Below are 27,919 nucleotides of genomic sequence, written 5' to 3'. Positions count from 1 at the left end.
CTACATCACCCAGAAGTCAGTTCGGCTGACGCAGTTTCGGTCTCGCTTTCAAGTCATTAAAGAGCTAGCTAGCGTTAGGGAGATATTTAGCAGCGATGTAGCGCCATAAAATGATGCACCCGTTTACTATAAACTAGCCTTTATTGCCTTGACAAGTTTTTCAACAGCGCTTGTAATTTCTACTCTTCGCTGATCAAGCAGCTGGCTAATTTTAGTCGTCTTATGTTAGCTAATAGTGACTTTCGGTCTTCTGCCACGAGCTAACCGAGACGCCGCTTCGTCGACGCCAAAATGTGGCAAAGTGTTGGCCTTGCTTTGCTGGTCATTGTAGCCACGCTGGTTTGTGTTCTTATCTTCATGTTGTGCGGTAAGTTTGGAATAACGACTATTTTCATGTTCAATTTTCATAACACGTTGACTTACAGTAGGGATACATTTTGGATGAGTATCGGTTCACTTTGAAGTGGTGTTCGGGTAGTTTACCAGCCTCAAATGTCGACCGAGAGTCTCTTATTTAAAGTGGGTCAGTTACTATGTAATATGTTGTTCTTAAACGTTAATAAGTCATTTCCCCAGTTTAATTTCTCCAAATGTAACAATTGCACTGCAATTAATCAGTTGTGCACCTGTCGACACTTTCATGTCGCCGCTCTATATGACGTCATAGTGTTACCAAGGTAATTTTTTACACGAACAAACTAGAAATGAAAAACATATTCCTCAATTAAAATAATTGATTTAAGAAATTCTAAAGCTATTGTAATCAACCCTTTTACTGCCATTGATAGCAAATGGCATAGCTGGCTTTTACTAGTCATCTTTCAACCATTTATTGGTCGCAGGTGGTAAAAAGTGACAAAAACTTGATGCTAAAACGAACCCAAAATAATCATTTCAAGAAAAATGAAAACTCGTGTTTGTGTAATATTTTAATATGAAACAACATTTACATGACATGCCAGCCCTTCCTATTGGATTGGGCCTCTATCGATGTCAATGTATTTTATTCCACTGGCGAAAAAATGATACTAAAATAAACGAGATGAAACAACAAAATTGTCATTAGAAAAGACTGCTTTAACTTTGTTATGTCATCCGTCTTTGATCAGGTTGGTACGTAGTCTGGCAACTCTTCTTGTCCAAGTTCAAGTTCCTGCGCGAGCTTCTCGGTGACGCGGCGGCCCCCCGAGCGCAAACCCCACCGTCCCAACCCGAAAGCGCATACGAAGGCGCCGGCGACGGCCCGGCTCGCAACCGTCCCAGGACCCAACGCCAAAGAGTCACCTTCCCGGAGAGCACCTTGTAGACGACCATACACCACGTACGCAACTTACACTAAATTTCCTGACCGATACTGACTTGGGGACTGTATTTTCTGCGCCATCCATTTTTAAATGTCAACTAGTATTTTTTTAAAAGTGGAAATTGTTTTTAAAGTGCAAGGAAAGGAATGTTGTTGTTTTGATAGACTGACCTGGTGGATGAGATGAAATGGAGCTTAAGTACAGAAGTTTAAAATGGTTTATATTTCTTAAAAAAACAACCTAAAAAAAACCAAGATGTACACTTGTAGAGAATTTTACAAAAACTGACAAAGGTTGTCTGGTTTTGATGCTGCTATCCATGAAATCTGACATCCAAGAGGTCCAAACCAGTCTACTGAAAACACTTTCATCCTGTCAAGATGGCGTCCACTACAAGGAATTGTTGACATTAATGCCATCCGCTGAAAATTCCTGCATTGATGACGATAGACGTCCCAAACATTTGGGCGTCTGTCGCCATCAATGGCAGAAATTGAGTTGAATTCTGGTGATTCAAACCAAATGCGTTGACGTCAGTCCTGTTGAAGTTTTTATATTAAAGTCCACATAATTCAATTGTTTGTTTTTTTCCCTCTATTTCTCTCCTTTTAGCCTGAAATAATACTTACACATTTAAAACATTCTTTTTTACAAAATCATATTACGTAATAAAACCAATTCAGTAAACAACTGCCGTTATGAACGTCAACATGCCAACTGGGTGTAAGATGATAAACACCAGGTGGCAGCATAAGGCAAAAAATACTACTTTGCCACTCCTTCAGGTTTAGTACTAAAATTCTTAGTACTAAAACAGAGGGCTTCTTTTTCACCATATTACCGTTTTTTCTCGCGTATAAGCCCTCCACATATAAACCGCACCCTTAAAATTGCCTTAAAATCGTAAGTAAAGACACTATTTAAATATACTAGTTACAAATTTGACCACTCTTTCCAACTTAAAATCTGTCTATCCCCGTTGAAGGTACAAAAAGATGAATAACCAACCTGTTAGCATAGTAAAATGACAACCCAAAACTTGTAAATATGCTCCATTTAAAGCCAGAGCAAATGTTATATTTTAACCATATGCAGCAAAATCCACTTGTAAATGTCCATTTTCTTCCCAAATAATCTGTCCGCACGTTCCCAAAACCTGCAGCTGCCCCCGCCCCTTTTAAATATATAAAATGATAGCTCTTTTGTGCTTTTGAGAAGCTGTAATTTCATATTCTGCAAATACTTTTCAGGAAATGATTGTGGTAAACCACGGAAATGACATCCACTCTCCAGTTCTTTTCACTGCCTCTACTGCCCGCCCCGTGAAGGCCCGCCACGCCACTCTTTCAGCAGACGAGGTGAGCAGGTGATGCTTCTTCGCTGGTGTCTTTTTTCCACGTGCAAATTTCCATCTCTCTTTGCTCTCCCGCAGAGCGTCGACACGACTGCAGCTGACAGCCGGCGATGGAGCGAAACGCTGCATTGCTGTGGTTTTGCAGCACCTTGCCGAGTTGTGTAACTGCGGTACGACACAGTGCCAGGTATGTGGTGTTTTGGTCTGGAGCTCTTAATGACACACTCAAGTACGGAACCCGGCGTGGATTGTCTTAAAGCTGCCAGGATAAAAATAACTATTGATTCAAACAGAACTCAGATTGACTCCGTTGTGTGTTGCCCAGTTAGTTAGAGAAAGGACATCATACAAAATAAAAGCAAAGGAAAGTGTACAAACAAATTTAAAATATAAAAAACATCAAAATGCTTTTTTTTGAAAATATAGAACATTTAAAAGTGTTTTTGTAAATCCCCCCTAAAATTTTCAATTAAAAAAAACCTAAAATAATCTTTTTTGTACTTTTTTCCCATTTTTTTTTATTTTAGGATTAAAAAAAAACATTTAGCCATAATTTTAAAGATATGCAAAAATTAAAACATTAAAACATTTTTTTAAAATATAGTAAATTAAAGGGAGTAATATTTTTAACCCCCACAATTTTCAAATGTTTTTTTTTAAACCAAAATCATCTTTTTACTTTTTTTTCCCCCTAAATACTATTTTTTTTAGCCATAATTTCATATTTGTGGGTAATGTAGGTCACAATATTAACATTTTGAGACGTCCAAACATATGAAAGCCAGGACACTATTGTAATTTTATAGTTTATAACCACTTAAAATATTAATAAAAAACTCGATTAATTCAATTCAAATGAATAAAACATAGATACAATCTTTTTATACAGTCTAAAATGGTAGTTTTTCCCATTTCTCAGTATTGAAAGGAGGGCCCTTTAGAGGGTTAATTAGGGTAAAGGACAATAAGACTACAATCAGATTTTCATTATGCTTGTTTTGCAGTCCGTGACAGCGTCGTCTCATTTCGAAAGCGTCGCAATTTGTGCCTTTGTCAAAGATTCCATCTCGAGTGCAGATAAAATTCGTCACCGGGGGACAGGAGGGAGGGTGGTCTGCGTGTTTTTCTCTCTCTCTTTCGCGTCGCTTCTGGGATGACATTTTTACGAGCAAAGCAATCATCGGAAAACTGAACTCTGGTCACCGTGCCACTCGGCACGCTGTTGTGACTCTTTGCTATGCTAGCAACCTTAATTCCCCCTCCACAATAAAAGCGCCATTTCCCCAGCCTTTACTCTCGTCTTTTCAAAAGTGATTGCATTGGCAAATTCCTTGTTCTGGTGGTCTCCCCGGAGAGCGCGAACAGGAATGCGCTAGATAATAAAAACAAATTGCCTGGCATGCCGTGCCAGCCTGTGCGTGAGCCGAAAAGGGCTTTAATGAGATTTTGCAATCGGCTGCCGAAGGGGGTGCGAGGCTTCTCGCTGTGTGATTACGCTCAGCTATTCTTTATCTATCTATGGCGCAGACCCTCTTTGGGGAGACACTCTATTTCACTTGGGCGCTAATGAAAGAATTTAGTGGGATTAGCCAAGACGTGGAGGAGAAAAGGATGTGTCCGTGTCAGCTAGTTATTACACTAAGCCGGAGAAAGAAGGCAAAGAGGGTCTTTGTCGGAAGTGGACCAAATGCGTTTTGGCATTTGGGGGAAAAATGTCCCTCACGGCTCAGAGGAGGCGTACAAAACACATCATGTCCTCGTTCGCCTCTGTCACATTCAATGTTCAGCAGGGACGCTGAGGAATGAGTCCTGTACGCTCTCTTTGGAGAGAAATTGTGACGTCTTTGATGAAAGTGATTGGCTATATTTAGAGTAGAAGCCAGGAATAGCTTATTTTGATGAGGATTTGACAGGGAAGAAAAAATGTAGTACACGCAAGGTAAGGCGGCATCTTGGCTAGATGATGTGAAATAGTCAATAGAAGCCCCTTTAGGACATGTTTTTGACAGGATTTGAACATTTGTGGCTCGTGTTTGAACAGAATCTGACTATACGCCGTGATTCAGTCATGATTCAGGCTCATTTGTGGTAGCTGATGTTGTCTGAATAACCGTTTAATTTGGGAGAATACATACCTGTCAACCTCTGCCGATAGCTGCCCTTATAAATGATTATGACTCCCCTTACAAACCCCCCAAAAACCTTACAAACACCGTGCGAGTCGTACGGTGTTTGTAAGGTTTTTGGGGGGTTTGTAAGGGGAATCATAATCATTTATAAGGGCAGTTATCGGCAGAGGTTGACAGGTATGAGAATACATTCATATGTAGCTTACTTCCGATATCAGAATAGAATTAGCAGATAGCCCGATCCAAATAAAAGTTGACTTAACTTTTTGGCTCCCTTTTACAGACTTCAAAATAGTATTGACAAAAAAATAAAATAAAAATAAATTAAAACGCTTCAAATATTCATTAACAGTAGTAGTAGTTAAGTGAGGACCCTAGTTAACCATTTTTTCAAATTTATTTATTTTTTTAACCTAAGCAGTTATTGTCACTTTTTTAAAAAACGTTTTAAAATAGTAAGTAAAAGCCACTTGTCTTGGTTATGAACAAATCTTTACTTAATCTGCAGAGCCCCACGTCTCACATACACACAAGGATATTAAACATAGTTTAGGATCTACTGTTACATCCAGCAGTATGACATGTCAACAACAGTCTACGGGTGAAACCAACATAAGGTGCTTTATGTACGATACGGCTGGAATGTTATGAAAAATGTCCACGTAAAACTACACAAAAATAGAGCAAATATTTACACAACACAGCCTTTAAAAAAAAAAAATGAAAATCACCATTTGGCCATTTGAACCAACTGTTCTTTAAACTGTTGCGCGTGATGCGAAAGATCCGTGACCCGGTCCACCATCTCCTGGACGGCGGCCGTGTTGGGGTAGTTGAGCGCCGCCGTCTTGGTGGCGGCCACTACCGTTTTTAGCAAGTCACATAGCACGTTGCTAGAGTTCATCACCCGGTTGGCCACCTCGGGGGCGGCGGCCTGCCGGGACAAAGTGTCCCCGATGAACACCAGTTTGTGCGCGCTGAGGATGACGAATTTGCCGTGCGCCACAAAGATGCGCGGCGGCTGGCCGGAGCTCACGCAGCCAAAGAAGGCGTCCACGGCGCCGAGGAGCGTGACAAAGTGCTGCTCGCACTGCTCCGAGTAGAAACCCAGAAGCTGGCGGTCCCGCGGGCACGCGCGGGACGCGGCCGACGGGGGCGCCGGGGTCTCCGCGTGGGGGCCGCCGGTCCGGCCCGAGGGTTGGTGAGGCGTCCATCGGGAGATGTCGTTCTCCACCGGTTTGATGACCTCTTGCTCTAGCTTCTTGAACTGCTGGATCTGGAAACAAGCGCAACGGTGACGTTAGTCGGCGTCGTGTGTTATTCCAACTATAGATCCAATGATATTTTGACTTTTTAATTCCAGGCTGAGGTGCAAGATTTAATGGTCAATTTAATAGGCTTTGTTGAGATTTTGCATCTCCTAGTGGTGAAAAGCAAGTAGTTGTAGAAGTTGACAAAGGACAAGATGAACTTCCTAGGAGTGAGAGGGCAGCTCATTTGGAAAGGTTCATACCTGTCAACCTCTGCCGATAACTGCCCTTATAAATGATTATGATTCCCCTTACAAACCCCCAAAAAAACTTACAAACACCGTACGAGTCGTACGGTGTTTGTAAGGTTTTTTGGGGGTTTGTAAGGGGAATCATAATCATTTATGAGGGCAGTTATCGGCAGAGGTTGACAGGTATGCAAATAGGACTTTTTGCATTCAAATATTTGAAAATACATGTACACCCCTTTTGTTGAGGTTGACGTTGGTTATGTGGACTCACCTGCTCCTGGCCCAACTGAGCTTGGTTTTGCTTGATTATGTTTTCCTTCTCCAGTAACTCCTTCTGCTGACGTTCAAAGTCTTCTTTGCCCTGGAGGACAAGAACGAGAGCTTAACATAATTGGAGTGGAAATCGGCAATTTTGGAATCTCCACTTGTTAGATCTCCCCAGGTTAAATAGATTGTCTGTCTGGCGTCGGAAATGGAACCCGTAAGTCGACAATAATGTTCTAAACGCACCTGGAGATGGACGTAGTCGTAGTCTTCCATCCAGCTTTTGACGCACTTCTCGCTGTGGTTCATGTTGTCTTTGTCCTGGGCGGACGGCACCGGGAAAGGCTTGCTGGGCACCCCGTAGTTGTCGGCGTCCGAGGGGGCCGAAGTGGGCCCGTGGCCGGCGTTGTCGTCGGGCGTGCTCCCGCCGGAGAATGACCCGTCGGCGTGCGAGCGTCGGAACAGCAGCTCGGCGCCGTTCCCTATCGTGGACGCCAGCTGCTTGGCGTCGTCCGGCACGCTTCTGGAGACCATGACGAATCGGTCCAGTTCGTCGCTTTTGTTGTGGTGCTTGCCGGCGCCGCAGGACGCCAGAGCGTTGGGCGACCAACCGTTGTTCTCCAACGCTTGGTAGATCTGCAGTAGGATCTGCTGCGAGTCCTCCAAACGGCACAGCTGCCGCCTCAGCTTGCCGTGTAGCGCCGAATCGGAAAGCGCCGTGGCGTTGGCCGCCGCCCCTTTTCCGAACAGGATAAAGTCCCCCAGGCCTGTGCGGACTCTGTCCAGAACCGCGCGGACGTCGTTGGCGTGGCGCTCCACGAAGGGAAAAGTCCTCCAATGCGGGGACGCCGCCATAGAATGCAAAGCCCCCACCGAGAGCTCCACCCCTTGCTGGAGCCGGTGCAACCTCTGGAGGGCCGCGTCCACGTCCAAAGCCAGTCGGCCCTCCGAGCCGGTCCCCGTGGACGAGGACGACGTGGACATGCTGCTCCGCGTGCTTCCCGTGCTCGAAAAGGACAGGCGGTTGACGCCGTCGGTGACGTCGGCCACGCCTCGGGAGTCGGCGGCGGGGACGTCGTACACCCCCTTGTCCCGTTCGGAGGGGGAGCTTCTGCGCCGGGGCAGCTGCGCCCCCCGCGGGACGTCGTAGACGTCGCCGGGGGAGACGGCGCCGCCCGAGAGGAGCGCCGTCGGCGGGACGTCGTAGATCCCCTCGTTGCTGTTGCGGTGCCGGTTGGCCGGTTCCGAGCTGGGGGGGATGTCGTACACCGAGTGGGGGTCGGGGCTGCTTCTCACCAGGGCGGGCGGGGGGACGTCGTAGATACCTTCTTGCATCTGTTTCAGGGGTTGGGGGAAGTCGTAGGTGCCTTCTTGAGGGGCGGGGTTGGCTCGGCAGGGTGGGACCGAGTACACCTGAAGGTCAAACACCGCTTGTTTGATTCTTATATAGCTTTCCCGCTTTACTAAAATCATTGGCATTTGTTAATTTTGAATTTAAAAAAAAAAGTCAATTGAATGCATGTGAATTTTGTCATTATTTCAAGTGTGATGATTTATGAGAAGTTATCACCATTTTGGGAGCAAATGTTTGAAAAGGATTTGCTCATTATTTTTTGTATAGTCTTAATATTTAATTTTTATGTCACGGACATTGACAGATGTCAAAACCATTTGAACTGGGAACGAGCGACATTCCATTTTATTTCTGCTTATAAGAAACAAACGTTTGGACATCTGCCAGCAAAAATGGTTTTCTCACGAGCGCTTGAAACTGCACTCATGGAGCTTTAGTTCAACTCTGCTGGCAGGCCAAGCTTCTATTCAGCGTGACCACAAAAAATGCCACAAGTGTGACATTTAGCGTATTATTAATGCATCCTCGCCAATTGTGACAAACGGCGTGAATTATAGCGATAATTCAAATCATGCTTGAGGTGGGTTTGCTTGCTAAACGTACTAAAGTGCCGTTTCTCACCGCTTGGGAAGAAGGCGGGACGTCGTAAATGTCTTGTCCTTGCGTCCTGAGATCGGCTTGAGACGGGGGCACGTCGTAGATATCTTGGTTGCCCGCGGCACCGTGATGACCGCCGTACGGCGAGGATAACATTTGACCCGGGGGGACGTCGTACACCTGCGAAAAGTAAAGTGAAAAGTGAAGCGTCGACCAGAATCTCAAAATTTGTGTCATTTGAGTACTATAGAAATTAGCTAATATTTACTTTTTTCCTATGCCAAAATGTTGACAAAATGTAAACTATACAAATAGAATGTTTACTTATTCTTTACAATAATTAACTATTTTTATAGATTTTATTGATAATATTTCATCTATTTTTTAAGAGAGAACGAATATTGACCTACTTTTTTAAATTAAAAAATTGACATTTTTTTCAGTTTTTGCTAATTGGATAAAAATAATCTTTTGCTTATTATTGAATTAAAAAGAAATTAAAAATTCTTTAAATAAGAAGAAAATATTTTAAAAAAACACTCCTTATTTTTAAGTTAAACAAATGTTTGAGATTACAAATACCAATCATCATCCATCATTTTAAGATCAATTATATAACATCATAATTGCACCAGCATTAGTCAGCATATGTAACGGCCCTCACCAAAATGTAACCATATATAAAATATAGCTCTAATGTAATAAAATAAAGCAAAAAATAAAAGACCTACTCCTTGTGAACGACTGGGTGGGACATCGTAGAGGTCCTGCTGATGGTGCTGACCTGGGCTGTAGGTGTAGGTCTGTCCCACCCGGGTGGGGGTCACCACCTGTCCAAGCACAGAAGGGCAAAGAGCAAACATTGAGAGCCACGGTCTAAAAATGGCACCCGGTTTACAGCCCCAACAACTTATGAGCATCTGATTTGGCGAGATTCTCATTTCCAGTCCTGGAATAACATAAATGTTGTTAAAATTTATGAAACCCTCAAAATGTCCCTAAATTAAAAAAAAAAACTTCTTGAATAATGATCTCAAAATCTATTCTTTGTGGGCTTTTTTTTGACTGCTTGATGAAACTAGACTGAATACAAAGTTATCTGAATACATCCAATTTTAATAGAGTAATCGTAAACATAATCAAAGTTAAATACAACCAAATTGTACAGGATTTTTACTCAACCGAAGACAATTTACACAATTAGTCCTTTTAGGCTAAACACGCCAAAGGATGACCAAAATATGCCATTTTGATTGCCAAAAAAAATCAAAATCAAAGATATGTCTCCCTGACTCAGAGTTGAGGTCTTCTGCTCGTAAACGCTACTTAGTTATTTTCAAATCTTCGCCGCTACGCATGAATCAAGCCAACTATTTAGCGCTAGGCCGCAGACAGTCTTGGAGCATAATGACATGATTACCGCTCGGGTAACAAATCTTTTTTAGCCGGCTTCTCTGGAAACAGTGACATTTCTTTTTTTCATTTTTTTTTCATGCCTCTCTCCGTTCCGTCTCTGCGTTTCGACCCGCTTTCCCGTTAGCGCCGATCAGTCCTTCCACACCTCCTAATCCCGTTCTTTCCACTTCCCTCCCCCCAGCGCCGTGGAGCTGTGTGTGTCAACCAGACAGAGGAATTCTGCAAATGTCCTTCTCTGGGAAAAGAAGGGCTTTTTTTCCACCCCCACCCACAAGGTTCGTCACCGGGGTTCGAATTCGACACATTCTCGGGTCTCAGGGTTGTTTGACACTTTAGGCGTTTTGTGTGACCCACTTCAATCTTGAGCATTTTTTTTTTTGCTAAAATGAGAGGTAAACTTAAGAATCGCAGACTACAGAAGTCATAGAATATATTGTTTTCTTTTTTTAACCTTAAAAATAAGGGAAATAGTGAGTTGTTAATAAAATATATTTAGAGAGTAGCTAGTGGTCTTCCATGTTTTTTTAATTTAAAAATAATAATATACAGTTAAAAAATCATTTAAGAAATTAAAAAACAATTCTTAGTCCACACCACCCATTTAAAAAATCTAAATAAAAAATTAAATTTATAAAAAAAGAATCGACCATTAAAATAGACCCATATGATCATCAATTATTTGCCAATTAGTCGATTAATCGTGGCAACAGGCACATTGCCTCTCCAAAGTAAACAACCACAACAAAGCAGCCGGCGAAAACGGTGAGTTTGAGACCCCTAGTCATCAAAAAGTAGACTTTACTCCTGAAATACCATCTCTGATAATGAAGAAAAAGCTCAGCCTGCGCCAAAAAAATAGGATTAACATTTCAGGGAAAGCGGGGGGACAGCTCTGTTAAAGAGATTTATGAAAAAAAAAGTCAACAGGAGAGGGGAGGAATGGAAAATAGGAGCGCATTGCTCAGTATGGAAAGGAATGCCATTCAACGTGAACTTCATATGGTTCCAATCAATCCCATTCCGAGGCGCTGGGGGTGATTTAAGGTGTTCACGGCTAGCATACCTGTCCATGCGTGCGGCCAGCCAAAAAGCTGCGACTGAAGCGGACGCCCGGGAGGAATAAATAGACAGCCGACGACGCATGTAAGCAGAGACGGCAGGCTGGCCTAAAGTAGCTCGGTCAATCTTAGCTGGAAAGGAATGCGAACGCGGAATGCCAGGGGATCGGAAAATACTCCAAATATTTAGAAATGACGACATTGTCTGTCAAATCTCATCCTGACCACTGCTACTTTAAATGAGGGTGTACTTGTAGAAAAATAATATTTAAAATTTCTGTTAACTTACTAGCAATAAAATAACATTTAAAAAAACGCAATTTGTTTTTGCATAAATCTCAAAAGTTGGTTTAAAAATGAGGTGTTTTTTGGTGACAAGTCTTAAATTGGCTTTTTTTTCCCAAATGGAGTCTAGTTTTTTACCACGTGTTATTTTTAACTCATTCTCTGCCAATGACGGTGGTAGACGTCCATGTCTTTTTGAGTGGAAGGGAATGGCAGCGATCGTCTGATTGCAAATGGCACGTAAATATGGCCATTTATTGACCGCGATGAAGTCAATAAAAAAATACAAGAAGCCCTACTTGAGGCTGACTTTTTCCTGTTTTGCGTCCATCCCGATTCAGAACAGACTCTTAAAATGGCTGCCAATATGAAAACAAAAACAGAAGAAAAACCAAGGCGAGTCGGAGGTCAAAGCCACCCCGATGCGAGCCATGTTGTCATTTCTCGACTTCTATTACACCGACGGGAACCGCAGGACCATTCATACGTTTAAGAAATGAGCTCTCACTTCCCCATAATAGATTTTGATTCATCAACAGCAGACCGAAAAAGGAATTCTCCCACCGTAAAAGCCCAACTCAACTCGTACTATTTGGCAAGCTGTTGGAAAAAAAAAACGGACCGACGGTGCCGGTGTCCAACAGGGAGACGTCATTGGAAAACAACAGCGCCTTGTCTGGATTCCTAACAATGCACAATCAAACCCCGAGGAGCGAATTCATTTGCATGTGACGCACTTATCAAGACCGAAATCAAATTCCGTGATGATGAAATCGCACATCGAAAAATGAATCATACGATCTGAAAACATTTGGTTGCTGGTTAAAATAGACCTCTACTAGTGACAAACTCATTTAAATTCACATGAATAGATGTTCTTTATCCATTTAGCGACCAAAATCTAGTATTTCTCAGTACTCCCCGATACCGATGACGTCATTTTGGTGAGAGATCGCTACGATATTGCTCCAAAATGAGATGGGTTTTACAAATTGTTAATCTTTAAGATAACTGAGCAACAAGAAACTCGCAAAAACATGATTAAAATCGCCCCGCTTTGGCTAATCCAAATCAATTTCTCCCTTCAACTCAAATCGGCGATTCCCGAGTCCAACTTTTGCTCTCGGAACCAACCGTCGTCCATTTTAACTTCATCGCATTTCAGATCCATTTGCCAAACCGGCTATTTTCTCTTCATGTGGCTTCGGCGTATAAACGCTCACTGGGTTTGGCGCCGTCCCTCCGGTTTTTGCCTCGCCTGACCCTCGCCACGTGACGTTTGAAACCCGCCTTTGTGCTTCCACTGTGGATCCGTTTCATTCCCCGGTGACGCAAACTCTGAGGTCATGCTGTTCAAAGACGCCTTGGGTTCAGAGTTCAAAGACCGCAGGCGGGCGTCTTATCTACGCCTACCAGACGGCCTATTCATTCCTCACTTCCTGCTGCCGAAAACCCTGCTCCTTATATGGGCATTTCCTCCATTCGCTGTGTCGTACCCTGAAAGCCTTCAACGTACTTAATTTTTGTTTTAATGTTTACGTCGTTAACTCTCAGACGTCCAATCCGTTTAAACGGGGAGCGTTTGTTGTCTACTTTAGACAAAACTAATTCATCATAAACCTAATTCTCGATAATGCTACGCCAGGTATAATAAACGGTTGGCTTATGACGATTTCACCCGTACGAAGGTGAATTATGTCTTCCTGGAGTGCTCCGACGCTCGCCATTGTTGCCGCGGTGATGAATCGCCGAGTGCAGAAAGCTCAGAAATCAGCAACGAGAACAACAACAAAAAAAGGACTAATCTGCCGTGGGGTTAGCATACCGAGAGGACTTTGCTCCTTGAAGGTTTAGAGCAGTGCCCCGTCATAAATGAGTCATAAAGCAAAGATGGGATGACAGGAAATACTTGGGTAATTCAAGGATTTGACCTGTGTGTCTACCACTTCAGACCACATGTGGCGCATCACAATGTTGGCATTTCTAATCAAATTCTTCGCTAATCTGCCGCCTTCTCCGGGGAATTACGACGCGCACTGGCGTTTTCCGCAAAAACAAAACGCCGGGTGTCATCTTTTAATGTTCCTCCAGATTGAGAAGCGGCGATGCGGCGTGCGGATCAAATAATTACTTGCGTTAATGGCTTTTTTTGAGCGGTGCAGACAGCAGGATCGATGTTTTAGAGATGTTTTTTAGAGAGTGATTCATGGGAGATGAGACACTCCCTGTGCTAGCACTTTAAATTTCCACCCGCTACTAACTTAGAACTGAGGTCATTTCTCTGAGAACTCAAAATTGATAGTTTCCAGAATTGTCCTTGTCACCTTCTTTATGTCAGTAAAATTTTATGGGCTAGATGGTGTGTCAATAAAGTCAAAGGGCAAGTATGATATGATACGATGACTTCTTGGTACTAACATGGTGCTTCATAATCATGCCAAAGCTTTAATTTGGATAGATTTAGTCCATTACTTTAAAGAGTTTGGAAAAAAATCTATCCCAAATGTGCTATATTATAAAAACAATGTGCCAAAATAAAAATATTTGATATTAATTGCCACAAATGGTGAAGGCACCAAGTAGTGCTGCAACCTAAATCTATCCAGTGTAGACAGAAGCAGCATATTTTTGGTCAATTTTAAAGATATGTACATTGTGACTAATGGTTTTGACTTTTAAGACAGCTGTATATAAAGTTATCATAGGAACATTGATAATAAATTAATTCATATTGCTAGTGGATTACATGTGTGGCTATTTTCAATTGCCTTATTTATATACTTTTATTTTATCGTACAGCACTATGTAATTTTGACCATGTTAACGAACTATACTGCAGTGGGGGGCGTATGGTTGAAGAAGTGTATATACATGCCTTTAAAAGTATTTTTTCTCTAAATTTTTGCAGATTTTATGACTCAATTTTTTTTGGATGTCCTGCACAGTCGACAGCCAATGAGAACAAAAAAGTGTCCAAGTATGATGAGGACAGGTCAGCAGGTAGGACTCATATTTTTTTACATTTTAAATTGTTCTGGATTAAGGAGAAAAAAAATCACAATAATGACAAAGCAGTAATAATTAATTTTTTAGGTTAGCTGTAAAATTTGACCTAAAATTGGTATTAAATTCTCTAAGTGGTCTGAAAAGATCTTAAGTATGTATACATATTTTACTTACTTGAAAGAATTGAATTTGATCCGTTTTCCCTTAAATGTGTTGAATTTCAGATCGTGGTGCACTGTTTGAGAGATTTTATGAAACTTTTTCTGAAATTTGCTCTTAGAATTGACATGTGTTTCCAAGAGGTCTTAAAAAAGTTGTAAAAAGTCTTACATTTCACCTAATGAAACCTGTAGAAGTTAAAATTCTGGATGAGGCATCGTGAAAATGTGCTGCGAGCGCAGTTCGTAAAATCTAATATTTACATCTCGTCATGAAGCAGTTGTAAACTATAACGACAGCTCTCAAATTAACCTTAAAATGTTCTACCTGCCAAAGTCCAAGCCCGCCAAACAACCGTTTGTGTGTGTGTGTGTTTCCGTGACTCACTCGGCGTTAGCATTAGCGCCGTATCATTTTCGCCTCTTGGCGCCACTCCAAACCTAATCCCCGCTCGAGTCACGCAGTTTGCTCTACCTCCCTTGTGAAAGAATCCTCGGAGACTATCAAATGTTTGTTCGCTCGCCCCGGGGAGGTTTTTTTCGTGATGTCACGGCAACCGCGAAAAAGCAGCGACCTCATCCGAGCCGGTAAATATTTACAAAAATGCAATTACGACAGCCCGGCGTACCTGTGAAAAAGGTCACTAGGTTTTCCGCTGAGACCTGGCTGCCATCTGCATGTGGCAGCTGAGTCCAGATATCCTTTTATCGCCAGCGCACGCCTTGGATTGACCTTTAGCATTTGACTTTGCAATAAAATCGGAAATAGAGCGGCAGACAATTTTGCAGATTTCGACTGATCCTTCAAGGCGCACAAAATATTGTTTCATTCGTTCACTGCCAAGGTTATAATTTAGGTAAATATTTTATTTATATATATATATATATACAAAATTATACAGTAAAAATCTATACAACGGAATGTATTCAAGAAAAAAATGATTTTTTTAAAAGCGAGGCTGTCTGTGAATGCTCATTTTTGTGTGTGCAATTGTTGGTTAGATGTCCAATCCGTTTTGACTGGGAGGGGTGGCATTGATAATTTACAGAAAATGTAAAAAAAATGATTTTTTTGAAGCGAGGCTGTCTGTGAATGCTATTTTTTTAGTGCCATTGATAGTGTTAGATGTCCAATTCATTTTGACTGGGAGGGGTGGCATTGATAATTAACAGAAAATGTAAAAAAAATGATTTTTTTGAAGCGAGGCTGTCTGTGAATGCTATTTTTTTAGTGCCATTGATAGTGTTAGATGTCCAATTCATTTTGACTGGGAGGGGTGGCATTGATAATTAACAGAAAATGTTAAAAAAGATTTGTTAAGACTTTTTTTTATTTTCACGCGCATGCTCATAAAATGGTGAACCAAAAAATCATTTGTTTTTATTCCCCATCAAATATCAATTAAATGTATTTATAACTAGGATTGTATTATACTGTTATTATGTATTGTATTGTACTTATATTGTATTATACAATACAACCCTTTCAATTCAAACCGCCTGAGTGAGTTGACCATTCCAAATTGATGTTAAAAACCACCCGTCATTAAGTTGTCAATGTGACGATGTAGTGCCTCTATTTTCAACTCTCACTATCCCCGCCTAGAAATACATATATTTCGATCCCGCTTTAATGTTCCAAAACATGCCTTAGCCAACCAGAGCGTAGCGCTTTGTGGAAATATGGCTTGAAAATGAATAACATCGCAGTGGAAAAAGCAATTTGGGGGAGCGACCGCCATGCCAAGCAAAGATTCACCAGTTAAGAATGCTCTAAAAGTGTGAGAAATGATCTGGGGTCGATCCCAAGAGGCTTTAACGTGGGCTTTATCATACGGCGGGCGCGGCCTGTGGGACATTTACACAATCGGGCTCAACTCCCGACATTTCGCCGTGACAAATACGTACGGGGTGTGTCCACCCTGGCGGTTAACCGCAGAGCAGGGTAGTGTTTTTGTGCGAAGGCTCCCGTTTGGCATTGTGGAGAGCAAAGCCGCTTTAAGCCGCAGAGGCCCGAGGAATCGGCGCACTGAGGGGAAAAGCAAAAACTGCACAAAGCCAGTTTTTGGCGGAGCGCAGCCGCGTTAAAAATAGTTTGCTTTCCCTGGACTGAATTGACGGGTTAGCGTTCGGGCACTGTAGTTACAGTTGTTTTATTGCTGCGTCTGAACGCTTTTTGATTTTTTTTTTTTACAGTGTATCATTTAGCAAGGGCTCCTCGAAAAAATACCCGATTGCAAAAACAAAGCGTCGCAATGTCTTTTTCTGCGCGTGGGAACATTTTGTTCACGTACAGGCGAGAAAATCATCCAGGTCTGCAAGGGAGTGCAAAAACTACTGAGAAGACGTCACGCGCTTGGGTAAATATTACGTAGGCGCGCGTAGCAAATGCTAATTTGGCTAGCGGTGTTTGAGTGCCCTTGACGGCGATGGGCATCCAATTCAGGTGACATCAAAGGTTAAGGTCAAAGACCTGCTTGGCTAATTTTGTTTTTGTTTTTGATTATTTGAAACTAACATAAAAAGTTTAAATAGGGAAAATGACTGAGTATTTTTTTCCGTTTTTGATTACTTGAAACTAACATAAAAAGTTTAAATAGGGAAAATAAATGAGTATTTTTTATGTTTTTTGATTATTTGAAACTAACATAAAAAGTTTAAATACGGAAAATAAATGAGTATTTTTGGGGAGTTTTTGATTATTTGAAATTAACATAAAAAGTTTAAATAGGGAAAATGACAGAATATATTTTTTTAATTCTTTGAAACTAACATAAAAAGTTTAAATAGGGAAAATGACAGAATATTTTTTGGGGGGGTTTGATTCAAAAATAGCTTCAAGAAAATGCAATTATTCTATTTATTCATTTTAAATGATTATTGATTTTTCAAAAAAATATTCATAAAAAACACCAGAAGCTACTTTACAGTGGCAAACACCCCCCACGTTGACTGAGTTTCATGAAAAATCATGATAAAATCTCACCTTGCTCGGCGTGTTATCAGCAGACAGCGCACTCCTAGGCGGCACCTGATAGACATCTTGCCCAGAAGGCACCTGGTAAACGCACTGCTGCAGAGAAGCCGGACTGCGGTACGAGCTCTGCTGGGGGGACTGGCCGGCCGGCGACTGGGCCTCGAACTTGCCGATGAGTAGCTTGAGGCGGTTGCCGGGGGCGATGCCTTGCCGCCCGTGCAGCGAGCAGAGCCACCAGCCCTCCAGGCCGCCCGTGTTCTGTTCGATCACCGTCAGGATGTCCCCTTTCCGGAAGGCCAGCTCCTCCGGGGACTCGGGCATGTTGTCGTACAAGGCTTTGGCCATTTGGTTCTGCAGGAGAACAAAAAAAATGTGCGTCTAGATGAGATTTCGGAAAACGTGTTAGCTAAATGCTAATATACGATGAAGTGAACTACTCCCTGGTTTGCAAAGCAGAATATTCATTCATTCTTTTGAACCACTTCATCCTCAAAAGGGTAGCAGGGGGTGCTGGAGCCCATCCCAGCTGACTTTGGGGTACAAGGCGACGGACACCCTGAATCGGTGATAAGCCAATCGCATGACACCAGGAGATGGACAATGCTCAAACTCATACCTAGAGGCAATTTAGAGTGTCCAACCAGCCTACTATGCATGCCATTGGAATGTGGGAGGAAACCGGAGTACCCGGAGGAAACCCACACAAGCCCGGGAAGAACATGCAAACTCCACACGCTGGATTTGAACCCAAGACCCCAGAACTGTGAGGCCGAAGCGTTAACCACTCCCCCACCGAGCCGCCTCCATAGCAGAATGTTTCAAAGAAAATTCAACGTCATTATCATGACCATTTGTAGATGTTGAAATTCTTCCTTCGAGGCATTGTTGGTAAGACTGACACGCGGCTGAACTTGAAGCCCACTTAAAATGAGCGTGCAGATGGCATTTGCCCGCAGCTCTTGGCCAGATGTCTTTCAAACAACTCTGAACTTGACAGGATTTTCTCAGGTTGCCCCCCCAAACAACACCCCTCGCTCACGTGTTCTGGCCAGCGGGGGTCAAGGTATAATGAGTCTAACAGGCCGATTTGGGCGATAGCAGATGCCCCAAACTGTGCTGCTGCCGCTACCGTTTTTTTTAGGAAGACATTTGCAACTAATTGCAGTGTTAAATGCGTCATTATCCCTGAAATGCCTGGAAAGAATAAGCTCTGCACGAATGAGGCATGTTAAAGAAATGTTAGGGGCCGTTAAGAACACAAATATACATTTTTTTTGCACTTTTACGGTTCATTTCAGCCAAACAGGTCTTTTGCATTAACCTTTGATGTCACTAGATGTCCAATCCGTTAAGTTTAGGACATGAGTTCATTCGCCCACTCAAAGTAAATTGGACGTTTTGGAAATGACTTTATAGTAAATATTTTCCTATTTACTTCTATTTGAGCCTGACATAAAAAGTTTAAATAGGGGGAATGACTGAATTTTTGTTTTGTTTTTGAGTATATATAATATCTTAAAGAAAACTGCAATGATTCCATTTATTCATTTATAATGAAAAAAATATTCATAAAAACACTTAAATTATGGAGCCTTTGATTCCTTAATGTACGTTTAACAAAAATAATCAATTAGTACCTAAGAATTGTCTTACTATACTGAAATCTAAAACATGTTTTTTAAATAATATTTTAAAAAAGATCAAATTTGACTGGGTAGCTGTTAATCCGCCCAGTCATAATGAATTGGACGTCTATCACTGTCAATGTCAGCCAATGACTTAATAGATATATATTTTTCTTATAGAAATGTTCTAAAATGTCTACACGCCTCAAATGTTACATCTTTATAAAGCGACGTTTTTTTAAAGACCAAAAATAGGCACTTGCCCTATAAAGAATTAAACACAAATTGCCAAAAATGTCAATAACAAACTCATTTGGGCCGAACTAATGATCCACTTATCGATTGAATAATTGATCAACAGGCTTTTTGTCCCCGAACACGCCATTTTGTTTCCCCTTTACGACAACCGCACGGCGACAACGCATTCCCTCGCTTGTTATCAAGCTTTTATTGCCCACGTGAGAAACAGGAAGTTAGCTTTAAAGGTTCCCACGTGAAAGCCTCTTGTCTCGTTAACGCCGTTCGTTATCTCTCTCTGGACTTCAGGCCGCCGCCGCTCCAGCTATTGTCTAAGTGCACCGTCAGCACCATTAGCGGGCAACACCCGACGCACCCGCAAGGACCGCCCACTCGGCCCTCCTCATGTTCGATCGTGACCTCGGGGGTCGCGGGATTGTCACTTTGGGTAATTTGATGGCAGAGAAAGGAAAGGAATCGCTAATGTTTTTAGCCGTATCCCAGTCAAAATGGAATGGGACGTGTATGGCCGTCCACGGCAATGAATGAGTTAATAAAGTGTATTGCGGCATGAGAGGCGGAGTCAACCGAGGCAATACATTATTGCAAACCTAATCACATCACAAGCCCCAGAGCAGATTAACGCATACATCAATTTGACTGTTTTGTTTACCTCAGCCACCAGGCGCTTTTTTAATTGGTATAAATGGAACTGAGGTTCTCCTGCTTGGCATGGTATTTAAAAAAAATTCTAAAATACTGATTATGGTAGTTTTGGAAGATGATTATAGAGAAATACAATTTGGCAAAAAACAAAATAAAAACGAAATAAAAGCGAAATAAAATTGAAAGTGAATGGAAGTAGGAAATGAATGTTTCAATAATGAAAGTAATGTGAATGGATAAATGCTGAAATAAATGTAAAAAATACAAATGGACATAAATGCATATTGAATTCAATAAAAGTATAAGTGAAATTTTAAGCACAGATATAAAAACAGAGAAACCGAAATAAATGAAAAAATATTGAAATAAATATTTAAGTAAACAATTCAAATCAATCAACAAATATTGAAATAAATGAATAGAAGGTAAAAATCCAACTGAAATAAATACATTGAAACATATACATTTATTGAAACTACTTTAAAAATACATGACACATTTAACCATGTATTGAATACATTTCATCCCTCCTGGTTCTTTATAGGCGCATAATATAATAATATAAAACGGAATGCAATTACACGTTGAGCAATAACGCGGCCGTTAAATAATACATTGTTATGATAAGCAAAACCTCGCAGTCAACCGCCGCTTGGAAAAAACAAACACATTCATCATTATCAGCGCCCGGAATAATGACTATTTATATTGCACCTTCACCCAGGGAACGTTTGCCACCCAGGTTTTGATTCAATCTCAGACCCGAACTAAAAGCATTACATGCAAATGAGCAGCAAGGGAAAGGCAATAAAACCAGCCGTGGCCATTTCCATAAAGAACTCCTTTGTAAAATATAACCATCACGCGTGTCCCACTGACGCGTTCTCCTCGCCATGTTTGCTCGTTTGCTCGAGTCGAGCGGGCAGATAAAACTGACTATTAAGCAAGCGCCACGTCACGCGTCTGACGCAAACACCGATTGGTCACGACACCATCGATCTTCGCTGTAAACACACGTGTTTGCCATTTGCATGGTGAGGGAGGGAAGGGCCCCTTTCTGCCACGCCCACCTATGAGTGTTCACTTCGAGGAAGTTATCATTTAAAGGTCACTGGCGGGGTGAGTCGTCTTACGGCTCCCTGAAGAAAATGACAATGCGGCTCAAGCCCCCACGAGCTAAAAAAAAAAAGGGGCTACGTGTGGGAAACTTCTTCAAAGTGAACTTCATGGGTACCACATTGTGAGCGCTAAAAATAGCAGATGGTTTTGAGTTGAATCATTTAAGTGAACTATTTAGCAGGCATCGATAGCAAATTATGTCCAATGCGGTTTTAGCTGGGTTCACCGTTTAGTGAGTGAATCCACACAAGGTAGACATGTTTATTTTTTTATTGTATGTAATTTTTGGCTGCTGTTGACGGTGATTGACGACCATGTCATTTGAACCCAATTGATTTTTAATGGGTTTTTTTGGTGGGGGAAAAAAAGCTCAAATGTTTTGCTTAGTTTTCATTGCATAACCAGTCAATCATCATTTAAACCAACACTATTTTTTATTGTTGTTGCATTTTTCCCCCCTCGCAATGTTATTCTAGTCTAAATGAATCCCCTTCAATGGCAAGAGAACCCGATCATTGACTACCAGCCCTCCCTGTTAAAATACATGAGGATATATCATTGACTCTGCTAGTAAAAAAAGTGGATTCTTGCAATTTTAAGACCGAGTCTTCCTTTGCTGTCCCTTTTGCCAACATCTGTTCTGGCATGTTTTCCCCAGCAGAACTTTACACGCAGCATCGCAAAAGCGAAACCGTCCCGATCTGCACCTGGATCACTATAGACAACCTAAAGATCCAGCTGTCTGGGCCCCTTTAAAACCCCCTTTCTACGCACACAGACAGAAGTGACTCACGCATGCTTTTTTTCCATGGACGTCTGGCCTCTAGACTGTGTAAACCTCTCAGTCACTCACTGACCAATCCCAAAATAAAACAGGCCTTATGTAACTTCACGGCCCGTTGAAAAAAACTCCACCTTTTGCTGGCAGCCAACCGACTCCGCGTGAGGATCGAGCCCTTTAGGGTGGATCGTAAATAGCTCCCAAATGCTGAAAATCCCCCTTTTTTTCCCCAACAAATAAACACTCCAAAACTTGAGCCACTCCATTTGTGACAATACACCACCTTAACGTTGCGGAATAGGAAAAGCAGTACACTCCTTGTGGCCTGGTTTGGCATGGTTATATATAGAAAATAATTATGGTAATGACTATAATGAGGACCTGATGACTTTTACCAGTCGTTCCTCTGCCGCGGGTGAAAGCCAGTTCAAATAAATGGGCCGTGTGAAGGGTTCTGGGTAGGAAAGACTCATGGGAAGCGGTTCCGCGTACGCAGTCATTTCTTCACGTTGGACCTTTTTCAGGAAGGTTTACCCCCGATTACAGCCTCTTTGTAACCTCTGCCAGTGGCTGCGATAATTACATACGTATGTACCAGGGACGGAAAACACAACATCAATGTCCGACGCCAACGGAATTAAATATTATCTAACCTCCCCGCTTGGTAGACAGGGAAGCTTTATGTGCAAACTTGTAATTAAAGTTCGAATAGTCCCACAGCGGTGATGTGCTTTGAAAGAGTCGATGATAAATCAATAGCTCATTCCAGACTGGTGATTACTGCCATTGACTGACTGTAGACAAACTTAGATGACATTTCAGGCAGACGTAACTTAGATGAGCTTATCTATTTTTGTACAGTAAGGCCGTCGCCTTCAAACAATCTCATTTCGTCGGCTGCCGTTGTCGGGGATAGACGTCCGATGCATTTTGACTGAGAGGGCCGTCAGCAATTGTTTTTTTGTTTCACCTCATCGATTCTTTTGCTTTCCCTTTTCCACCTAAGGAATCATTGCACCGATAGTGAAAGCCTTTCGCTTATTTTCCCTTTTGCTCAAAGAGCAAAAACATTTGAATACAAACTCAGTGTAGGTGCTTACACTTTTAGAATGTAAAACATTACATTTTTTCCCTCGTCCACCCTCTTGTTTTCCCTTTTCCGATTAAGAAACCAAATCGCCGATAGTGAAAGCTTTTAGTTTCAAATTCATTATTTGTTAATAGTACTACCGTCACAAGATAAAGACGTTTATTTTTTGTTTTTTTCTCTCTCTCACCCACCATCTTATTTTCCCTTTTCCACCCATGCAAATAGCAGGGACAATAGTGAAAGCTTTTTCATCTAAAGTCACGATTAACAGTGGTTACACCTTACACATTTGTTGTGTTTATTTCCACCTCAGCCTGTTTTCCCCTTTTCACCCAAAATGTCTGGGCACCAGTAATGAAACGTTTTCCCCCTTCCATGCATCTGCTCAGCAGTTGACATGAATTGGATGTCTATCACCACCCATAGCAACTAACGAGTTAACATTCGACTACTAACACTGGAGTGATGTCATTTGCTTACAAACTTAAGCCACTTTTGTCAGAAAGCCAAATTACTACGAATACTAGGTGGGCAGGCTGGCTGTGATTGTAACGCTTGAGGTTTTATTACCTCACAGGAAGTGATTGTGAAACCTCGTAGTTAAAAGAAATGCTCCTTCAAATCCTCTCAACCTATTCCGTTCATTTTATATCTTTACTGTCACATGAACCACTAGTTATCTTGACATGACCCCACCGTCAAAACTCCCTAGCCTGCAGGACTTCCCGTCTCCAACAGAACTTCAAGCGAACCAGGACACTCAGGACCCACTGGCCTTATCGTTTATGGGAATTTTTAAGCCCAAACTATGTCATGATGAGTCCAAGCCACGGTTTAAAAGCACTTCTTTTTCCGTGAAACTGAAGAACTGCTGCGTACGCATCTCGAACAGCGTGGCCAAGACATTTTTGGACTCTGAAGAGTTTTCAAAGCAGCAAGAGTGACATTGTTCCTCAAGTGAGAACTCACGGATGTTTTCAGGTCTTTGTTGACTGAAAGAGATTTTGTGGCGAAAGCTCACCCCGGATTTATTCGCATTGCCAGAAGTAGCATTGCGGCAAGGCCAAATGCCAAATGGGTGCATCTCGTGAGACCCTGGAGACACCCACTAATCCCTTCAGGGAGGGAGGAGCCAAGATCCAAAATCATCTTCATTATATCACTGCAGGGCCACATTGGATGGTTTTGCATAGAGGAATTGGCAATGAGATAGAAATTCACTGCACTGTCTTTGCAATTTTACGCTAGACTAAGATTGCCAAGGGAGGAACATGCCCCCAAAACTCCTTCTGACCCCCCTAAAAAGAGGATTAAAAACAGGGACAGCCAAGGACTTTTAAAACCCAAGCCATTGTTGCTAAAACGCCACTTTGCCGATTTCAAAGCACAAAATAACTTTTGCGCTGGTATTAATAACTTTTCTCAGCTGTCCCACTTCCGTCTTCTCACCATGAGGGGTCAACGTCCCCCGGGGTAGAGGGGGGGGGGGTCACAAGGGGTTCACCATCTTGAAGGATGACCCTGAAAATTATTGGCATTCTTTTACCACCCAAAAAGTCGAACGTAGAAATAGAATAGAGCCTTGTGCACAGCCAGCTTGTTTTTAAAGCGACAGTACACACCATTAAAAAGCCTCTTAAACCGATTATGATTCGGATGTCAATGTAAAAATAGTCGATTTTTCCCCACAACTCGGCTTCATCTACCAACTTCAACAGCAGCCAGCGAGTTAATACATCTAAATCCCTTCCGCGGAGCCATACGCACGCTCTCTGATCTCTAGTGACCTCGGCGGATTTCGATAGAGCGCCACACCTGTGCTACTTTCCCCAGTTCAGTAACGTTGGGGTGGAAAAATTCCACCCGTGCCTCTTCTACAGCTGATGTCACAGTTGCTGAAATAGTTTTGCAAACGCAGCGATTAGATGGCCAGAACGTATGGTTTTTCCTAGTGTTTCAATTTTTTTTTTTTTTACGGGTTCAGCTTCCAGGCACCGGTCCAAGGGTAGAAGGGAGCCGGAGGAGGGCGAAGCAGACATTGTTGCGAGTGGGAGGAGAATCCCCGATGTTGAAAAGGGGCTGCGGCAAATGAAAAGGAGAGGAAGTTGTGGGGGGCGACCAAAGGGCAAAGTGTTTGGCGATGGGGGGAGGGGGATGCTACGACAGAGGGTGAAGGAGCTTCATGGGAGAATGAGAACATTCCAGGACGCCGCGCTCGCTCGGGAATGTCGTCCAAAAGATGTACGAGATTGCTTTTGCCTTGGTAATCGAGTTTGGTCGAGAAAGGGCATTCGTCCTGTCTTGTGTTGAAAAAAAAAAACACGCTGATACCTTTTTCTACCAATCAGTGCTCCTAATGGATTGGCTAGCATAGACAGGAGCTTGAAAATTAACTGATTTTCATCGAGTGGTCTCGTCCTTTAAAACAAACCTCTCGATTCGATGCCTAGTCCAAATAAAAGCACGTTGCTGTTAGTTGTTGAGTAACTCAACGCCCTTGGTCGCCATTTCAAGGAACGGCCTCGCTATCTTCAAAGACAAACAGAAAAAAATGCGGCTACCATTTCGCGTTAGCCAACTATCACACTATGTCCATTTCCTTCCTGCGTCTCACCACCCGATTCATAAATGTTCCCTTGCAAAGATCACAGCATATATTTAACAGAGCGATGAGTCAGTCGGCAAGCACGACGGGCCCCAAAAGACGGAATGGGCCCAACGCTAAGCAACTTGACAAACAGCGAGTTGAGAAAACTAGCCGCAAAGGCGCAGCCCCCCCCCCCCCGTCCTTGAAAGCCTCTGAATCATCCCGACCGTTTCACATGGATTCCGAGGAGAGCGCGGCGAGCCCGTGAGCTCATCTAATGAAGACCAGCGGCGAATGAGACCGCAGAAAAACGCCGGCTTTTGTGCCAAGCGAACGTACCGTTCGGGTCATCGAACCCGAGTCGGACTTTGCAAAGTACAACTGGTGTTTTCAGTGCCAATGACTGGAGTAGACGTTCAATCCATTTTGACTACGTTATCAAACGCATCCAAAGAGTTAAATACTATGCGAGGGGGCGGGGTCTACTTTATAGTATTATTGTATTTCAGACAATGAGAATTTCACAGCCTCCCTTTTCAGTTTTTTTTTTTTTAGTTTTGACTTAATTTTTTTTTGCCTTATCATCAATCATTGAGGACACTAGACGTCCAATCCATTATGACTGGGTCAAAATGGATTGATCTCTAGCACTGAGTTCAATCTGTGCCCTGTTTTTTAATCACAATTAAAGCATGAAATGGTTAAATTACATGTATAATACAGACCCCAAAAAGAGTTTAAGTTATCAGTTGCCAATGACGGTAATAGAGGTTCAATCCATTTGACTGAGAGAGCAGACTTCTGCCTAAGCAGTCAAATTCAAAGCACCTATATGACCTCATTATTGCAAAACGTAAAATCCTTTTATCTATTCTTGTGTAGACCAGCAGACTAATCATATTGTTACATAGTATTCATTGTTAATACTTTCTCAACAGTTTTTTTTGTGTTTTCATCTAAAAATGTTTACTCCCGAGTAATAATACAGTAAAAACACAATTCAAAATACTAATTCTGATTAGTGGACAATCCAAATAATCATTTGTGATGGCCTAAATGGACCACATGATTATTTTATAGGCGTAACAAACAATTCCTTAGAAAATTGGCAATGATTGGAGAAGGAGTGTCGCTGAACTTTGAGCTTTTAAATGTGATATTGTAAAACACTGATGAAATCTTGAGTATAATAGAAAGGGGATCTTTTTTAATCAGATCTGCTTTTTTGTTAAATATGTTCATCTATTATGGGGAACTCACTTTACTAAATGGCAAAATTTAAATAAGTTAGTAGAAGTCCAATGCAACGAATGTTCTATAGTGACTCACTGCTTCAAGCGTTGTACTTCAGAGACAACCTTCCTTTTTTAAAAGAATTGGACGTCCATTCTTGTCAATGGCAGACAAAAATAATTTCATTGATTTAAAATTTATTTAGTGTTTTGATTTATGATATTTTTTATAATACAGTGACATTGAGGATCATTTATTTTTAATATATATATATTTTTAAATACAATTATATATTTTTTAATTTTACATTTTTAAAAACATTTTTTTAAAGTCAAATTTTGAATAGCTGTCCACAGTGGTGACCTCTTTCCCTTAAATGGTTGAAAATCGGTAGTGTCATAAGATACTGTAGTAAGTAGTGCTAAATATCAAGGTTTGTGGAGGGTCGGGGATGGGGGGGATTTGCCCAGAGAAGCAAGTACCATTTTCCTCCCTGTTACGCCCCTGCTGTTGAAAATAGCGGCGACGTGATTGGGAAAAAAAGACAAGTCACGTATCCAGCAAAACGTCCAACAAGACTACGTGACAGGCATATTTTTTCAATCCCACACGACGATTTCACTCGGATTCGAAGCATTTTCCTGCAGAAGTTGGAAGCCGGCGTAAAAGTTGTTCATCGCCTGCAGCCATTCTTCCGTCACCGCAACCCAGTTTAAGACACCCCAGGCTCCGTTTTTTTTTCTCCACAGTCACTTACTTTATATTTCATGATGCTGCTCCTGGCGAAGATTCCAAATCTGATGAGAAATATCCGCGTTTTATCGCATGGATCGCATGGGAAAGAAGGGGGCTTGCTTGCTTGCTAGTTAGGCAGCCATCCGGAGCCGCCGAGATAGAAAAGTCGCCGACTACAGCGCCCCGATAACCGGACTGAAAGGCTGCACTTCACCGCGCCTCCTCTGCGACTCTGACGAAATGCCCTCGTTTGCATGCGACGCGCCGATTGGTCCAGATAAAATGCCGAACACGCCCCCCTTTGCGGTGACGTCAGTACCAAGCCTGGCACACACAATCAAACAAAACAAAGCAATTTGGATGTTTTGGGAGCTAGAATATTGCAGATAATTGAGTGAGCACGGCAGCATCTCTAAAAGTGGCGTTTTGACTGGTTTGTTGCT

At 42.1% G+C, this 27,919-nt stretch overlaps 3 protein-coding genes across 5 annotated transcripts in view; 1 reads left to right on the top strand and 2 right to left on the bottom strand.

The window, feature by feature from the left end:
• The window catches only part of LOC144067368 (uncharacterized), a 155,556-nt gene that overhangs the window by 24,244 nt on the left and 103,393 nt on the right, over positions 1-27,919 (bottom strand). The window lies entirely within an intron of this gene.
• smim13 (small integral membrane protein 13) lies at positions 5-21,837 on the top strand. 3 transcript variants are annotated; one of them, XR_013297833.1, is made up of 6 exons: positions 5-367; positions 1,110-1,321; positions 2,555-2,662; positions 2,737-2,845; positions 10,101-10,194; positions 14,171-14,253. XR_013297833.1 is itself a non-coding variant. In XM_077590581.1 (6 exons), the coding sequence occupies exons 2-6, from the start codon at positions 2,558-2,560 to the stop codon at positions 21,769-21,771; spliced, it is 468 nt and encodes a 155-aa protein (XP_077446707.1). In that variant the 5' UTR covers positions 1,298-1,321; positions 2,555-2,557; the 3' UTR covers positions 21,772-21,837. The 3 variants fall into 3 exon arrangements, 2 of the variants coding, with proteins under 2 accessions (XP_077446708.1, XP_077446707.1); XM_077590581.1 differs by lacking the exon at positions 5-367 and adding an exon at positions 21,712-21,837 and having other exon boundaries at positions 1,298-1,321; positions 2,555-2,670; positions 14,171-14,262; XM_077590582.1 differs by lacking the exons at positions 2,555-2,662; positions 2,737-2,845; positions 10,101-10,194; positions 14,171-14,253 and having other exon boundaries at positions 7-367; positions 1,110-1,880.
• Positions 5,258-27,715, bottom strand: nedd9 (neural precursor cell expressed, developmentally down-regulated 9). Its single transcript, XM_077590580.1, has 7 exons — positions 27,499-27,715; positions 17,413-17,754; positions 9,235-9,333; positions 8,528-8,683; positions 6,799-7,965; positions 6,560-6,649; positions 5,258-6,063 (listed from the first exon to the last, which is right to left on the bottom strand). Exons 1-7 carry the CDS (start codon positions 27,508-27,510, stop codon positions 5,515-5,517), a joined length of 2,415 nt encoding a protein of 804 aa, XP_077446706.1. The 5' UTR covers positions 27,511-27,715; the 3' UTR covers positions 5,258-5,514.

This window comes from Stigmatopora argus, chromosome 21 (genome assembly GCF_051989625.1).
Source record: "Stigmatopora argus isolate UIUO_Sarg chromosome 21, RoL_Sarg_1.0, whole genome shotgun sequence".
NCBI lineage: Eukaryota > Metazoa > Chordata > Actinopteri > Syngnathiformes > Syngnathidae > Stigmatopora > Stigmatopora argus.
The sequence above is the reverse complement of the archived record's forward strand: the minus strand, read 5'-3'. Positions and strand labels throughout refer to the sequence as shown.

Excerpts from the sequence above, each read along its gene's own strand:
- nedd9 (XM_077590580.1), bottom strand. Across the intron at positions 9,334-17,412 it reads CTGATAACACGCCGAGCAAG|GTGGTGACCCCCACCCGGGT; the intron begins GTGAGATTTTAT and ends GTGCTTGGACAG. Across the intron at positions 6,650-6,798 it reads ACGACTACGTCCATCTCCAG|GGCAAAGAAGACTTTGAACG; the intron begins GTGCGTTTAGAA and ends CTTGTCCTCCAG.
- smim13 (XM_077590581.1), top strand. The coding sequence starts at position 2,558 with ATGATTGTGGTAAACCACGGAAATGACATCCACTCTCCAGTTCTTTTC. Across the intron at positions 2,671-2,736 it reads TCAGCAGACGAGGTGAGCAG|AGCGTCGACACGACTGCAGC; the intron begins GTGATGCTTCTT and ends GCTCTCCCGCAG. Across the intron at positions 2,846-10,100 it reads GCGGTACGACACAGTGCCAG|CGCCGTGGAGCTGTGTGTGT; the intron begins GTATGTGGTGTT and ends CCCTCCCCCCAG.